General features: G+C 50.1%; 2 protein-coding genes across 4 annotated transcripts in view; one reads left to right on the forward strand and one right to left on the reverse strand.

Moving 5' to 3' along the window:
- Positions 1-10016, forward strand: part of LOC135993564 (rho GTPase-activating protein 20-like) — a 30443-nt gene extending 20427 nt beyond the window's left edge. For 2 of the 3 annotated variants that reach the window (XM_065643506.1, XM_065643507.1), the window contains 8 exons: positions 50-116; positions 1407-1595; positions 2011-2186; positions 2631-2792; positions 3920-4029; positions 4894-5083; positions 5697-5814; positions 6397-10016. In XM_065643506.1, coding sequence (XP_065499578.1) covers positions 50-116; positions 1407-1595; positions 2011-2186; positions 2631-2792; positions 3920-4029; positions 4894-5083; positions 5697-5814; positions 6397-8105 — 2721 coding nt within the window. In that variant the 3' untranslated portion in view covers positions 8106-10016. The remainder of the gene's footprint in view (positions 1-49; positions 117-1406; positions 1596-2010; positions 2187-2630; positions 2793-3919; positions 4030-4893; positions 5084-5696; positions 5815-6396) is intronic. The other variant, XM_065643508.1, reaches the window with a different exon arrangement.
- Positions 10017-10920: 904 nt separating this feature from the next.
- LOC135993453 (adrenodoxin-like) lies at positions 10921-14397 on the reverse strand. The gene is made up of 4 exons (XM_065643342.1): positions 14219-14397; positions 12346-12470; positions 11773-11902; positions 10921-11516 (listed from the first exon to the last, which is right to left on the reverse strand). Exons 1-4 carry the CDS (start codon positions 14395-14397, stop codon positions 11396-11398), a joined length of 555 nt encoding a protein of 184 aa, XP_065499414.1. The 3' UTR covers positions 10921-11395.
- Positions 14398-14643: the final 246 nt, after the last annotated feature.

The raw sequence follows: 14643 nt of genomic DNA on the forward strand, positions 1-14643 counted from the left end.
CCTTTCACCCACGGTTTTTCTCTTCTCTTCTCTGTTCCTCAACTGCCAGGGCAAGACAAGTGAACACCACCTCTGGGTGATCTCAGGAAAAGATGACCCTGCTTACCCACTCATTGGTAAGAGCTCTCCTGTTTTCCCTCGATTCTAGCACCACGGGAACAAGTGATAAATGACACTGGTGTATGTGGCAGGAGATATCTCAAACATCGTACTTTTAACTTAAAAAAGCAGTTGTAGGGTGACTGTTGCTGATGTGAGATGTGACATCAAGCTGATGTGAGCTGTCACTTGGCTCTTATGATCTCAGCATCCATGTTTAATCAACACATGGTGACATCTTTGAAGATCTGCACACTTATCTCCGTTTGCCAAGCAAATCTGTGCATTTCTGGATGAGAGCCCATGATGCTTCTCAGCAGATGCTCCAAATAAAAAGGAGATTTTTAGACTGGCCTAAGAAGTTCTTTCTATGCCGCAGATGTGCTGCAAGGGTAGGACATGGCTCAGAGCCCAGTCCCACCTTGTGGCTGCTGGTATGGGTTACAGGGCGACATGCTGGGGGGCTGGTCACCCCCCTGCCCAGCCTTGCAGCATCCCCTCCTCGCAGGCAGGCTCAGCGTCGTGGCCTCGCTGCTGACAGTCCTGGCAAACATCATGTACTTGTGCCAAGGAGCCCGTCACGGAGATCTGGCCAGGGAGGAAGCAAGGAATTACACTGATTTACCCAGCGTCTAAACCAAAGACGTTAGATGCATTTAAACTGCTGCTTGCTTCTCGGACAGATGTATCAATGTGTGGCCGTTGTTCAGCCTGTTCTGCCCTATAACATACTGCTTAGTAATCTCTGCATTAACTCTGCGTTGTTGTTTTCAGTGATAAACCAACAAATACATCCCCAGGCTCTCCAAGAAATTTTATGCATGTTGCTTTATTAAAAAGATCTTGCTCCAAAACCCATGTTCTTGTAGTAAAGCTCATTAGACTGCACATGTTTATTTGCGGGTATTTATTGGTGTTTTCCAAGTCATCGTGGCACATGCTTCCTTTTTGTATCTGTCCAATACATACAAGACTGTCATAGTAAGTAACTCCTGCCCAGAGCAATGCTCACAGTATTTTGTTAGTGCAGGGGGGCCCATAAGCCTAAGAATAAGGGCTTAAACCCATTTAACAGTGCTTTGTTGCATAATGTTCTGGAGAGCTGCTGCTGAAGAGTGGCTGGCCAGATTTAATTGGATGGATTTATTTGTAAAGCAATGATCATGCAGGCTTTGAGCAGCATTTCTTAGAGGCCCAGCTGCAGTGGGAGCCATTGGATGTGGCTGCTTCCTCCTGCTCAGATCTGGAGCTGTTTTCACATAGCTCTGCATCTCCGCTTGCTCTTTACGCTCCTCTTTGTTCAACAGGGCACGAGCACCCTTTCAGCATTGCATTGAGCTGTCTGCGGGAGTCTGCTGACCAGCAACAAGGAACCAACAACAATACCCTCCTGGCTGATGGGACAGAGACATCCTTCCTTGATCAGCTCCCAAAGGAAAAACAGTGTCAGTTTGTCCTGAAACCCAGGCTCCAAGCACCGGTGCAGCTGAGGAGAGGTAGGGGCTGTGAGTGCGTTCTGACCAGAGACTTTGCTGCTTTCCATGGCAGCGCCAAGCTCTTCCCAGCATCACACATGTATTCCAGAGCCGCTCTCACACCTGAGTGTGTGCAGAGAGGAAGAGATCACGGAGGGGCTAAATTTGTCTGTGCAAATGTTCAGAATTAGCTTTTGGTCCTTGATTAGCTTTCAATTGCAAGCCGTTCTTACGTTGCACAGACAGCAAGGTTGCTGAAGAACAGTGATTGAGTAAAAGTTGTGCTGATGGCTGAGGAGTGAACAAGTGGTTTCACTGCTGTATATTATCTGACTGTCCCCATTAAGAGTGTGGTTATTAAACATGCTGGGAACTCTCTCACTGGGCAGCAGGAAGGACAGACAGGTGTGTGACAAAGGTCTGTGTTCTCCTGCAGAGTCGCTGCAGAAGCACAGCAAGAGGAAGAAGTCCCTGATCGACTGGGCGCTGCGCCGCAGCAGCAGCACCCCCACGGGCAGCCCCCCCTCGCAGTCACCCACCACCCCGCGGAAGCTCTTCGGCCTCTCTCTGTCCTCTGTCTGTCCTGACGGGATCCTTCCCAAGCCCATCATGGTAAGGAGCAGCCTGGACCATCTGTCTTGACATAAACTTGATGTGTTTAGCCCAGAATTTGAAGTCACTTGTGGTATTTGTGAGGATTGGATGGGGAAGACCACCGTTTGCTTGTGATTCGGATCGAGCTCAGTAACAAGGGTGGGCATCTCCAAGGGGCAATGTCAGTGGCCTATGCTGTGCTACGTGGCTGAGACCTCCCTCACTACACGAGTCCACTGGATTCGCATGTGCCACAGGATAAGCAAACCCACATGAACGTACCTGCAACTCAGCTGACAGGCTCTTGTCCCTGGTTAAATCACGATAAACCTCTTGTATCTCTGTCCTGTTCCCAGTACTGACTACGTCTTACGTTAATTATGTTCTAATATGTGAGGTGTGATATACACAAACAGCAAGGTAAAGTGTTAGGCTCTTAAGTGCAACTGGGCTTTCTCTTAGGATATGCTGCTTCTGCTGTACAACGAAGGTCCCTCTACTAGGGGCATTTTCAGACGATCTGCCAATGCCAAGACTTGCAAGGAGCTGAAAGAGAAGCTGAACTCTGGAGATGATGTCCAGGTGGATGGAGAGTCAGTCTTCGTGGCTGCCGCTGTCATCACGGTACGTTTGGCCAAGTAACTCAGCTGTCTGGGCTAATCACACCTTCCTTCTTGAGGAAGCAACATGAGTCTTTATGGATAGGGAAGATTTGGGGGGGAACACAAAGCATTTTCCAGCAAGGCACATTCTCACCTGACAGCCTGTTCCATCAACGTGCACAAAGGTATCTGCCTGATCCCCTGGTGCATGTTTTCACATGCAGATATGTGCACTGATCTTCAGGCCACTGTTTCGTTTTACCTCCCTGTACAAAACAGCCTCCAGCAGGTGATATGGTAATTTCTACCTCTAAGACAGCCGTGGTATCGATGCAGAAGTTCTCTCACAGTGCCAAATAACAAGCCAGAGTCTTGACTCAGCACTGAGATAGGCACGAAGCCCTTTGGTGGCAGCAGTACAGGTGCTCATTGTCCTTTCTGGACACACAGAGGAGACTGTAAAGAGATACAGGAGGACTCATGCCGTTGAAGTGCGACTGCTCTGCATCCCCCCAAGACAGAGAGGCCGTGCTCAAAGGAGCTGGCCTGTGCTGCCCAGACCCTGAGTCCTCACCCTCGGATCAGCCAGCAGGCAAGAGGGAAAACTTGTGCCAAATGCAAGCAGAGGTGTTGTGGTGGGTGAGGGGTAAAGCTTGTGATAAGACCCAAGTTTTAGTATTTTGCCCTGGCAATTGAATCTGGTCAGGACAGTTCAGGCACCTCAAGCATGCAAACACATGCCTGTCTCTTGCCCTCATTGGCTTAATACAAAAAGCTGTTGACTGGGAGGATATTCAGGCGCTTTCCAATGTAAGATGTATATTAAGTTGTTAAATAGTCCCCTGAGAAAAAAAACCAGCCATCATCGCAGCTGAGAAGCATTTCAAACAGATGCGTGCACAGGTGAGGGATGAGTCCTTGGCCTGCTGCAGCAGAGCTCAGGGCAGGAGGGCTCCTTGTGTTGCTCCAGCAGAGCCCTGTGAGCACAGGACAGCTGGGGGATGTGGGGAGGGCAGGAGAAATGTATTTGTGACATGTCTTGTTTTATCTCATGTTTAAAACGAATAAACAATGACTATATGCATCATGAAAACAAAACAAGGAATTCAAAACTGACCAGACTGCTCTGCATATATATATTTAATTCAGGATTTTCTCCGAAATATACCTGACAGTGTTCTATCCTCAGACATGCACGGACTGTGGATGGAAGCTGTGGACACAGAAAATCGGGCACATAAGATTGAAGTTATCAAAAGGTTCGTAAAAGCCTTTGTAAAAGCTTATTTTGGTGGGAGAAGGGGAACCTGCAGCCCTAAGTCTAGATGTCATCTCTGGGAGACTCCTGGCACTGCTCTAGGCCACATCAGAGCTATTGCTGATTGCCAGCGTCACTTGTCAGAACATTTTCCTTTCAATTGACTTTTGTGAACATTTTGAACATTTTTGACCCCCCAAAATGTCTTTAGAAAATTTTTTTCTGGTGGCCAGTTTAAATTACCAGAACCAGCAAACTGAAAAAGCACAATAATTCAGCCACCAGGACTACATCAAATGTTAGCGGAATTACATCCTTAACAATGGTAACTTTTTTCTTACATGCACAAGATGAAGCTGATCATCACATTAGCAGTTAGAAAGAGCCCTGCCAAGACGGTGACTGGGACCTTGAAACCGGCTTTACTGCCTTGAAACAGCTGCCCCGAGCAAGGACAGTCTGTCCGCGTCCCGCGGGACACGCAATATCAAACCTCTTTTGTCAACGGCTGCAGCCGGGACGCGGCGATGGGATGTCCTGTGCTGCTGGCTGGGAGCTGGCAGCATCTCCTCGGGGCAGTCAGCGTTTTGTTGAGGCACGAGGGACCCGAGCCCCCATTCTGGCTGAGAGTCCCTGGTCCCTCGGGCCCTGTGACCAGGGCGCGCAGGCAATATGGGTGTAAAGTTGTAGCTCTCACTAAGCTGGTGGCAGGAGTGACACGGTCTGACTTTATTATCCAATGTGAATGTCTTAAACTGGTTGCAAAAGGGCAGAAGGGGGCAAAAACTTTGAGGAAGAATGTCTGATATTTGAAGAGGAGATTTTTGTGACCAGTGCTGTTCTTTCGTTCCTGCTCCCTGAACAGTCTGGTCAACCAGCTTCCAGAGGCCAACCTCATCTTACTCAGACACCTCTTTGGAGTCCTCCATCAGATTGAGCAGAATTCCGGCGTGAACCAGATGAATGCCTTTAACCTGGCTCTTTGCATCGCACCCAATATGCTGTGGCTACCAAGTCCCACTGGGCCTGAAGAGGAGAGCAGGTCTACCAAGAAGGTAATCTTCCATAGGTTTGGCCTCATGCTTGTCTTTTCCTGCATTTTATGGGCGCTGTATTTTGTAAAGGAAGACATAGGATCAGTGACAGCGCTGGCTGATGGCATCCAGGCTTCGTCTTTTCCCCTGTGCAATTGTGCCTGTGCTGGCAGAGGAATACGGAAATTTAGCCACTCGGTTTATCCAGGTTGGAAGGGGAAGCTGTGGTTGCTTTACCAGATGAACCTCCTGTATGGTCAAGCAAGCGCAAGAAAGCTGGAGCTGCTGAAGTTGGACACTGCCACTTCAGCTGGGTCTAAAGACATCTTGCAGAGACAAAGCAAGCAATGAGGAGGGGGAAATGCTTGCTTGTAGCTTTTGAGGTGTTATCAATAGTAAGGAAAGTCGTAGAACATGTTGTACCTGGCTCACTCTACCAGATTGTGTAGCTCATATTCTTGCCCCAGGTGTAGTTAATACAGATGTGTTGCCACGTTCTTAACTTCTTGAGCGAAAGGGTCAGTAGGAAATTCTATCTTTGTCAAAGGAAAAGAAACATTCTGGGACTGATTTGACTTTATATAGCTGGCTATATTTTCATGAAGCTGACTCTGTAAATTCATGTCTTTGCCAGGTGGCCTTGTTAGTGCAGTTCCTGATTGAAAACTCAGGAGAGATTTTTGGAGGTGACATTACTGCTTTGTTTCAAAGACCAGACAAAAAGACGTCCAAAAACTCAGAGGAATGTCTGGGTAAGTTGATGATACTGTGTCTTCCAGAAATGTTTAAAATCTTTTAATATGCAAACTCCTCATGCAAAAGAGCTTGCTTTCCCTTCATGTCTCTTGCAAGGAAAAGCATTGGAAAACAGTTGGTTTTGATTTTCCCTTTGCCTGTCAGGCACAGGCAGGAGCGAGGGAAAGCAGAGGGCCGAGGGGCATCACTTCACATGTGTCCCTGAGCACAGTTGTCTTTCTTTGTGGCTGCTGTTCAACCCACTCCAGCCATCAGAAGAATTTAGTGTAGCCTTAGCAATGCCATGTCCCAGCAGGCTTTTCTTCCAGATTAGTTCTGTAAACCTAAACCAAAGGGTTGAATGGAAAGAGATCGAGTTGTCTCTGTTAACTGTCCTATAAATACAGGCCAGTGGCAACAGCTCAGGTCATCAAGCCAGAATTTTTGATCCTGTTCCCAGTCCTGCTCTCGTCCCTGCAAAAATAATAGATCATCTTTGCCTTTCTATGGACTTGATAGTATTTCCCTGCCTTGGTTGTAAAGTACGATGTGGGGCTGGGAGACATAGGCAACAATTTAATTTGCATTCTCTGGTCCAGGCGTAGGCTTGGCTCAGCATGATGATTCCTCTGATGAGCTGGAATTTTCTGCTTGTGACCCAGAAGGACCAAAGCACCACCTGGTACCTGAAACAGATGCCATTTTTGAGCCATCGAGCAGCTTGTTACTCGACAAGGATGAGGAAGACTGGGACTTGTTCAGTGAGATCACAGCCTGCTACCAGAGCAAAGCCAGGCAGAATGCAAGTGCAGACAGCTACGAGCTGCTGGAGGAGGAGGGCTCCTTCTGCTCCCTCGGCTCCATCCGTTCCCTCAGCCCGGCCAGGGACCGCTGCTCCTCGGAGCCCAGCGTCTGCCTGGGCTCCCAGCCGCCCGGCCCTGGCCACGAGCCGGTGGCTCGCCAGTCCAGCTGCGATGCCACCATCATGCGCAGCCACACAGACTGTATCCACCGGCTCCGGCAGCTGCAGGCGGAGAGCCAGAGGCTGATAGATGAAGGCCTGAGCCCTGGGGTTAATAAGGCCAGGCAGAACTTGTGGCAGTCGCCTCAGACCAGCTCGAGGGTGAAGCAGCTCAGCCTGCAGCAGTCCAGCCTGTCCAACAGGTCCAGCTTCTCCAGCCTGTCCTCTACGACCACCTCCCCGTCCGCCTCCTCGCTCAGCTCCTTGGACAGTGCTTTCTCCTACTGCTCTGAGTCATCAGCCATCAGTCCCACCGATGTCTCCTCCCTGCCATTCATGTTTGGCACATCTGCCAGGCTTCACACTGTGTCCCCCAAGATTGCCAAAAGGTCCTCGAAAGAGTGGCACAAGTCCTTCACGTCACCCGTGGCTTTACATCTGTGTGGCCTGGACAGTCCCCCTGAGTATGACCCCAAGGCTGTGGAGAGCAGCCATTGCTTTGGGGAGAGGAGAAGTTTTCCATGCATCAGCAGAGCTGCCGTGGGAAGCCCACTGACCGATTCCGACTGGGAGGAACAGGAGAGACAGCCGAGCTGTGTAGGGAGCCCTGGCCCAGGGCTCAGGAGCCAGGATTGTACCAAGGAGTTTGAACAAATCCCCGAGCTCTCAGCTGCCAGCCCAGCCCATGAGGAGCCCACACACAGCAGCCACCAGCATCACAGGGAGAAGGCAGTGAAGAACATAGAAATCAAAAGCGTTGATGCATGCCCTCCAAGCCAGGAAAGCTTGAAGCGCACCAAGATAACTTTTTACGTGGCCCCAAACAAAGAAAGCTGCTGGGGGTCTCCAGTGGAAGAGGAGAGATCCGTGGCACACGCCAGCAGCAGCTGTGGGCAAAGCCCATCCAAGAGCTTGCAGACTGTGAGCATCCGCATCCCCCAGACAGTTTTCTATGGGCAGGACACCCCCCTAGTCCTGCAGTCCATCTCCAGGCGCCACCACCGTGAAGCGAGGATCCCATCCCCACAGACAGAGCACAAAGGGAGCCCCCAAAGTTTCCCCACTCCCGAGGAGCTGGAGAGCAAGCCAGTGGCCATGGCGCAGGTGCCAGCCCAGAGCAGGAGCTTCGACACGTTCAGCCACACCATCCGTATCATCCTCCCCGCCTCCATTCGGAACACCGTCAGAGAGTATTTCAAGCACGACGAAACCCAGAGCTGTCCCGAGGTGCAGGCGGTGGAAGACGAGCTCCGGAGCAGGGTGGCATGGCTCCGCAGCCAGCCGCGCGCACAGGCGGCCGCAGAGGAGCGTGATACGGTGGCATTTGCAGAAGAGACGTTTGTCTAGGGAGATGGATGTGGAAGAACTGAATATTTTTTAATGTATGTGCCACAGAAAATATTCTGTAAGTTATGATCAGGATGTGAAGAATCTAGCAGGCTGCATGGGGCAACAAGTGTAAAGTGACACTAATGTGTACGTAATGTTAGGGTTTAACATTCATTTTGGCTGGCGCGGGGTAGAGATTGTTCTTGTTTTAAATTTACACCCTTTTTCTACAGAAGAGACTTCACCGGCTAGGTGGGCTGAATGCCACCAGACACTCCCTGCCCATGCATTAGCTGACCTGTACAGGGTCTGACTCCATTTCTTTTTTAATTGGGAAAGGAGAAAGTCTGCTTTATTTTCTCCAGTCAGCTGCTGATGTGTGTGGATGACCAGAGAACTGGGACAGCTAATGCTCCATCAGAATTACTTAAAAATCCTTACACTTGCACAAAATCCTCCATTATTCAGTGTTCACCACCACCATTCATCCAAAGACCCCTCACCTCCATCCCAGAAATCACTGCTGCTTCTCTCTGCTCATCTTTCATCCCCTGTGGTCCAGCTCCCAGTCTGCATTCATTATTGGTTGAAGCTGGGTTCTGGAAACACCAAACGGAGCCCAGAACCCGAAGCCCAGCTTTCACGGACAGATGGCATATGCAATATTTTAACCCCAAGACTGCTTTTTTTTTTCCCCAATTAATTGTGGTTTGATACTCTCTTCCCATACCTCCCCTAAAGTTAGCATTTGACAGAGCCACAGTTACTATGAAGGTTTTTAGCACTGTCACTTTAGCAGGGCTATGGTGTCCTCTGGGAGCAGCTGGTCCTTTTAGTCCTAGTAAAAGGTGGTATTTCAGAAGGCCCTTTTCCGAGGCATTGTGGATGGGGCAACTAATCAAATGTCTAGGCATGCTGAGGGGGACTTAAGCATGAGGTCAAGGAGTTGTGGAAGTTGTCAAGAATGCTGTCGAGTGAATGCTGAGCAAAGCCCCATCTGGCTAGAAAGTTGTCACCCCACAAGCTGAGGCTGCCCAGGGGTCAGCAGCTCTGACGCTGTTTCAGAGAAGCTCTGGGGTCCCACTCAGCTCGGTACGTGGCCCAGGGTGCTCCGGCAGAGTAAATTTGGAGAAGTGCCAGGCAGGGATATGCTAAGCTGTGCTGCACCACTACAGAAATGCAGCCGGTGGACTCTTGGAGCATCCCTGCGATGCCACCCAGAGCACCGCGCAGAACCACCGCAGCCTCACAGGACTTGCTCAGAGGGCTGTGATGCTGCTAGCCGAGCTGCAAAAGCAGCTGAGCCACCACGTCAGCTTGACAGGCTGTAAGAAGACGATGGGGAAAGTCTCAAAGATTATGAGGTTCAGGATGGTTCATTTGAAAGTTATGTGAGAGTTTGCTAAGGTGGTTTCTTCTCAGAGGGCCACTCCTTCTACTCCATTAACAGTGACTGGGTGAAGGACAAGAGAAATAAATTAATCCCAATGGTCCTTGTGGAGTACGTGCCCCCAGTGAGCTGCTGAGTGTCTGCAAATAGCCGAACCACCCGCCAGGGCTCAGTCCTTGCTCGGGGAAGCGCCTCTGTAAAATGCTCCATAGGTATCAGCTGCTCCACGCAGCTGCCAGGTGAGCTGGCCCAGCCCTCCAGATTCACACCATCGATACCAGGGCAGGGGAGAGAGAGAAGTCCAGAGCCCACTCTCCAGGTGTACAGACTTCGATTTGTTATATGCAGGGTATTTAACATTCAGATGTGGCACTCTGTGTCTTGGTGGCCCTTGTATAATGAAAGGTGTATATAATCATAATACCAGCCCCCCCCACCATCATTTCCCTCGCACATGAACACCGATGAGGCATTCACAGTCTTTTTTACAAGAGCTACAGTTGTAACTATTTCAATAAAAACCACAATTTTGTTTGTCATTGTGGTGCAATGATCACCTACTGTTCCGTCCTTCCTGTGCTTGGGCGGTGGCGGGAGCCCTCCAGCACACCAGCTCAGGCACTGCTCTCACTTTTTGGGAAGGTGAACCAGCGATAACATGATGAGAAAAGTCTGTACTTGGAAGAGAAATTTTTCTGTGTTCTAAACATACTAATGGATTGTAAACTGGCTCAATGGCTGGTCTGGTCTCAGTTCAAACAAGGGGGGCTTGGACCAAATGCAGAGTAAGAGCTCGCGATTTGCGTCACCTAAAAGAGTTATGAGCAAGTTAGAAAGAGATTAGTTTATAGAAATGCTGGCAGAGGTGGGGCAAAACACACATTTTTTCTTCTTCTCATCTTAGGCTACCTAATATGGACGCATTTCCCTGGATAGTTGCTCTAACCCAGCCCTCTACTAATAATTTTTCTTCATTTAAAACAAAAAAAAAAATCCTCCAAAATTTATCAGAAAAGCTGATGCAAACTACTGGTCCCTTTGGGGGTGTGTGGCTGCAGGGCAAGGAAAAGTTTCTGTAGAATTCTGTTTGGAAAACTGTTACAGGTCATGTCTTCTTTATGACGTTTAGATGGCAAGTTTGACTGTTCACTCAAACATGAGGGGAAAATCCAGTCAAGTAAACTGGGGCAATAGCATATTATACCTAAATTTCCATTTAACTCATTCTATTCCAACCACGCTTATGTTACCAGAAAAGTGCATCTCACAGGTCTAAAATCCTAATTAGAATTTTATTAGATGTGTGTAGTAGTACAGCAATGGGAAAATTAAATATTTGGAGAAAGTAGCAGATCATGGCACATAACAATTCAGTCGCATGTAACATCTCAGAAAGTGACTCCCTCTTAAATGAAATGTCAGGATTAAACTGGTTATGAGTATGTTCTTGCTAACCAAATCCAGCCTATGTCATCAAGCCAATCAGCATACCATCTTGTATTTGGAACAGCTACCTCTTCTCAGGCTTCCCAAATTGGGAAAACTCTGTTCTACAGTTAAAGAGCCAAGCCTTGCAAAACTCCCAGCAGTTACTCAGAATAGCAGAATTCCTTGAGTTTCAAAGGAGCGGGTGAGTCACACACAGCACAGATGTTCGCTGTCACCCGCCCAGGGAAATGTAAAGCCACACGCTCTAGTCCAGTTGCATTCAGCAGAGCACTTAAGCACTTAAAACACATACCAAAGAACCTAGCGTTAAGCCTTCTTTAAATAAGAGATTTGCCGAACAGGCATCTATACTGAATCAGACCTCTATGGTCTACTGTAAGCCAGCCACAAAAAGCAACAGCGTTAACCAAAGCCAACTACCCTGCCACAACTGAAGTGAGGATGTGAGCTGTGCAGGAGCCACTTCCAGTTACTGTTTGCTTTGCTTGCCAACCTCCAGCTGCCTCCTGATGTCCGATACATCCGTGGGCACCTGCACCGTCAGACCGTCCATCCACTTCTTCACGCGCACCTGGCAGCCAAGGCGAGATCTGAGAAGGAAACATTAAGTGAGGCTCATCAGTTCCCACAGTAAAGGAAGAAATTCCCCGCCCAAACTGGCATGTCTGGTCCAGGCTGGGTTTTCACTGAAGTTCCTGTTAAAGGTCTCCTGTGCCCCAAGAGAAAGCAGCTCTAGAGGCACAACTGAAATACAGAATAAGTCCTGTCCCCTTGGAAACAGGTGCCAGGTGCTGAGAACCTGCTTCAGTGGCTTGGGAGGGCACTGCAGTCAGCAGGGGGGCTTACGTCTCTGTGAGTCCGTACGCCAGGTCCAGCATGTCCAGCTCTTCATCTGAGATGGTTTCCAGCTTTTGGAAGGTGTCCTTCTCAAAGATGAGGTGGCAGGTGGAGCAGGCTAATGTCCCTTCACATGCGCCTGGTGGAGATACAAAGGAGTGACAGCAAATCAGAAAAAACAAGAGGGTGAGAGAGATCATGTTTGGGAACAGCGTGAGAAAAGGTCCTTTAACAGCTCTGGAGCATGTCAAAAGACATGCCAGAAAACAAAACAGACGGATGCAGATTTCAGCCTGTCTCTTCTCTGGGAGGATCACAATCAGTTTTCAAATTTGTACGTCATCTCTAACCAACCAAACATTGACACGGGCCACTGGAATGGCCGCAGTGATGGTGTGGCAGTCATGCTGCCATCTTGGTGTGATGAGCCAGCCCAGCAAGCAGCTCCTTGAGAAGAAAAGCTTGTTTCATGGTCTCATCAGAACACAGTGGCGTGTGTACAGTTGCACTATTCCCAGGTACCCACCAGTCACAGCACAGACACATAAACCCTAAAAGCTCATACCCTTGTGCAACACCTACCAAATCCATCAATGGCCAAGTTCTGATTGACCACCACTTCCAGCAAACTCTCCCCTTCTTTGGCTGTGGCTGTAAGTCGCTCTCCATCCCGATTTATGAAATGCACTGTCACCTGGCCCGCAGAGCTGTAAGACAAGTTTGCAAGTCAGAAGAACACCCCCCCTTCCTGCACACCCACTGTCGAGGGCTTTGGCTGAGCACTGGAGATGGGGCACTTGGAGGGAAATGCGCAGACAAGCACTTTCCAGAAGGATTACACCACACACGGCAGAAAAGAATCAGACTATCAGTTCTCAGTGGTGAACGCATCTGAGCTGACCCAAAACACTTCCCACTTTATCGAACATCCCTCAGAATAAATGTTTAGCTGCACGTGAAGAAGCACAGATGCTCTGCAGCTGCTGCCTCTGCTGGGGCTGCGGAGGGAACGCTCGTGGGCAGCCGAAGCGTTCGCACGTCCTGGGATGTCTGTCCTGGATGGAGCGATGTAGTAACAGGAAAAGTACTCAGGATCAGATACTAATTATGCAATAGGGGCTGTTGTCATTCACGTTGTGTTTCCCCTTCCCAAGGGATTACTTGATGACTGTTCCTCTTCTGCTGCTTGTTCTCTCCCATAGCGCTTGCTCCTTCCCTGACCTCGGCCACAGGAGCCGTGTGGTGACGAGACGTGCTCAGCCCCAGCTGCCAGAGCAGCCGTGTCGAGTAACCTCCTCCTTGCTCAGGAGAAACTGCCAGTTATTTTCACAGTCTGCAAGATTTAATTTGGTAGAGAGTTAAGAACAATGCCATCAGCATCTCTTAGTGCTGGCTTGCAGAACCCGCAGCTACAAAACAGCATCTACTGCATCTCCTCCAGCCCAGGCTTTCCCCACCAGCGTGGAGAAGCCTGTTACCCTGAACAGGGCTGTTGGGATTTCTCACCAAGATCGCATATGCTGATACCAGCTATTGTGCTTGCCAGGGGACACACGCGAGAGTTCCCTACATGGAGAAGGGAAAGATCACACCTCAGCCACACACAGCCAAGCACAACCACCCTATTTCCCAAAGCAAACAGCCACAGAACACCTTTAGGGCATTTCAGTCTCCTTCATAGAGACACTCACTGGCATTTCCTTGTAAATAAGCAATCTAAAGACTAGTTCTCAAATGTCAAAAGAAAACAAAACAGGAAAACCCTCTCTCTAGGTTGACGGATTAGACCCATTTATTCAGTTTTTATGGCAAAAAGGCAGGAGCCCAGCAGGACGCCGGTGCTGTGGGCTTGTACAGTCCCTCACGTCTGCAGCCGCCACGGGGGCCGCTGAGCACCTGAGCCCGCTCCTCCGCCTCCTGCCGAGGCAGACGCCAGCCAGGCCGGAGCCCGCGGCGTGGCGCCCATCACCTACGGAGAGCGTCCTGCTCCCCGGAGCTGCGGACATCGCCAGCTCTCTGATCTGCCCCCTCAGCAGCCCGGACAAGAAACCCAAGAGAATCTGCAGTTCCCAGAGAAGCCAGCCGTCACTGCAGCCGTGCCAGCACAGCCGGTCATGGCCCAGCTGCCCAGCACACCTTGCCCACCACCCTGTTCCTCAAAGGCCGGTGACTGGACCCCACCATCAACAGACTTTGTGCCACATCGTCACCTTCCTGCTCGAGATCCAGGACACTGGCGGTGGTGTCCACGGCTCCAGAAGCAGGAACAGCCCCTCTCGTGGACCAGCTCCCCGCACCACCGCCGTCCTGCCGGCGCCCTCCGAGCCTACGTGTGGCCAGCACCTCCTGTCCACGTTTGCACTGGCCTCTCCCTTCTGTGGAGCAGGCAGAGGTGTGTGTGCGTCTCCTGAAAAAAGTCCCTCCTGAAAAGCGTAGGCCTCAGCATTGTACTCACCTGGGTTCCCCAGGGGTATCCCAGAGCTTGCGCGTGGTACTGAAGCCTCTTTTGGATCCCTGCTTAGCTGGTGCGTGGTGCTGCTCCGTCACTCCGCAGAGATAAATAAAGCGAATTTTGCTCACATTCGGTCCACTCAGCAAGGGTCGCATGAGCCCTGAGACGCCGTGAGCTATCATGCTCCGTGTTTCCTGGGCTGTCCTTTGCCACAAGGCCAGCTAGATTAAGAGTTATAAGTACAGCTGGGGGAGGATAAGGGGGAAGAAAAACAGATCTAAAAAAAAAAAAAAAGCTAGGACAGCCTCCCTGGGGGCGGATGAAGGGAGGAGGGAGGGGAGAGAGGAGGCAAGGGTGGTCACGGCATGCTTGGATCTTGCTGCAGTCCAGCCCACCAGGGCATGGGGACTGGGTGAAGCACGGCAACG

The sequence above is a fragment of the Caloenas nicobarica genome, chromosome 12, assembly GCF_036013445.1.
Source record: "Caloenas nicobarica isolate bCalNic1 chromosome 12, bCalNic1.hap1, whole genome shotgun sequence".
Taxonomy (NCBI): Eukaryota; Metazoa; Chordata; class Aves; order Columbiformes; family Columbidae; genus Caloenas; species Caloenas nicobarica.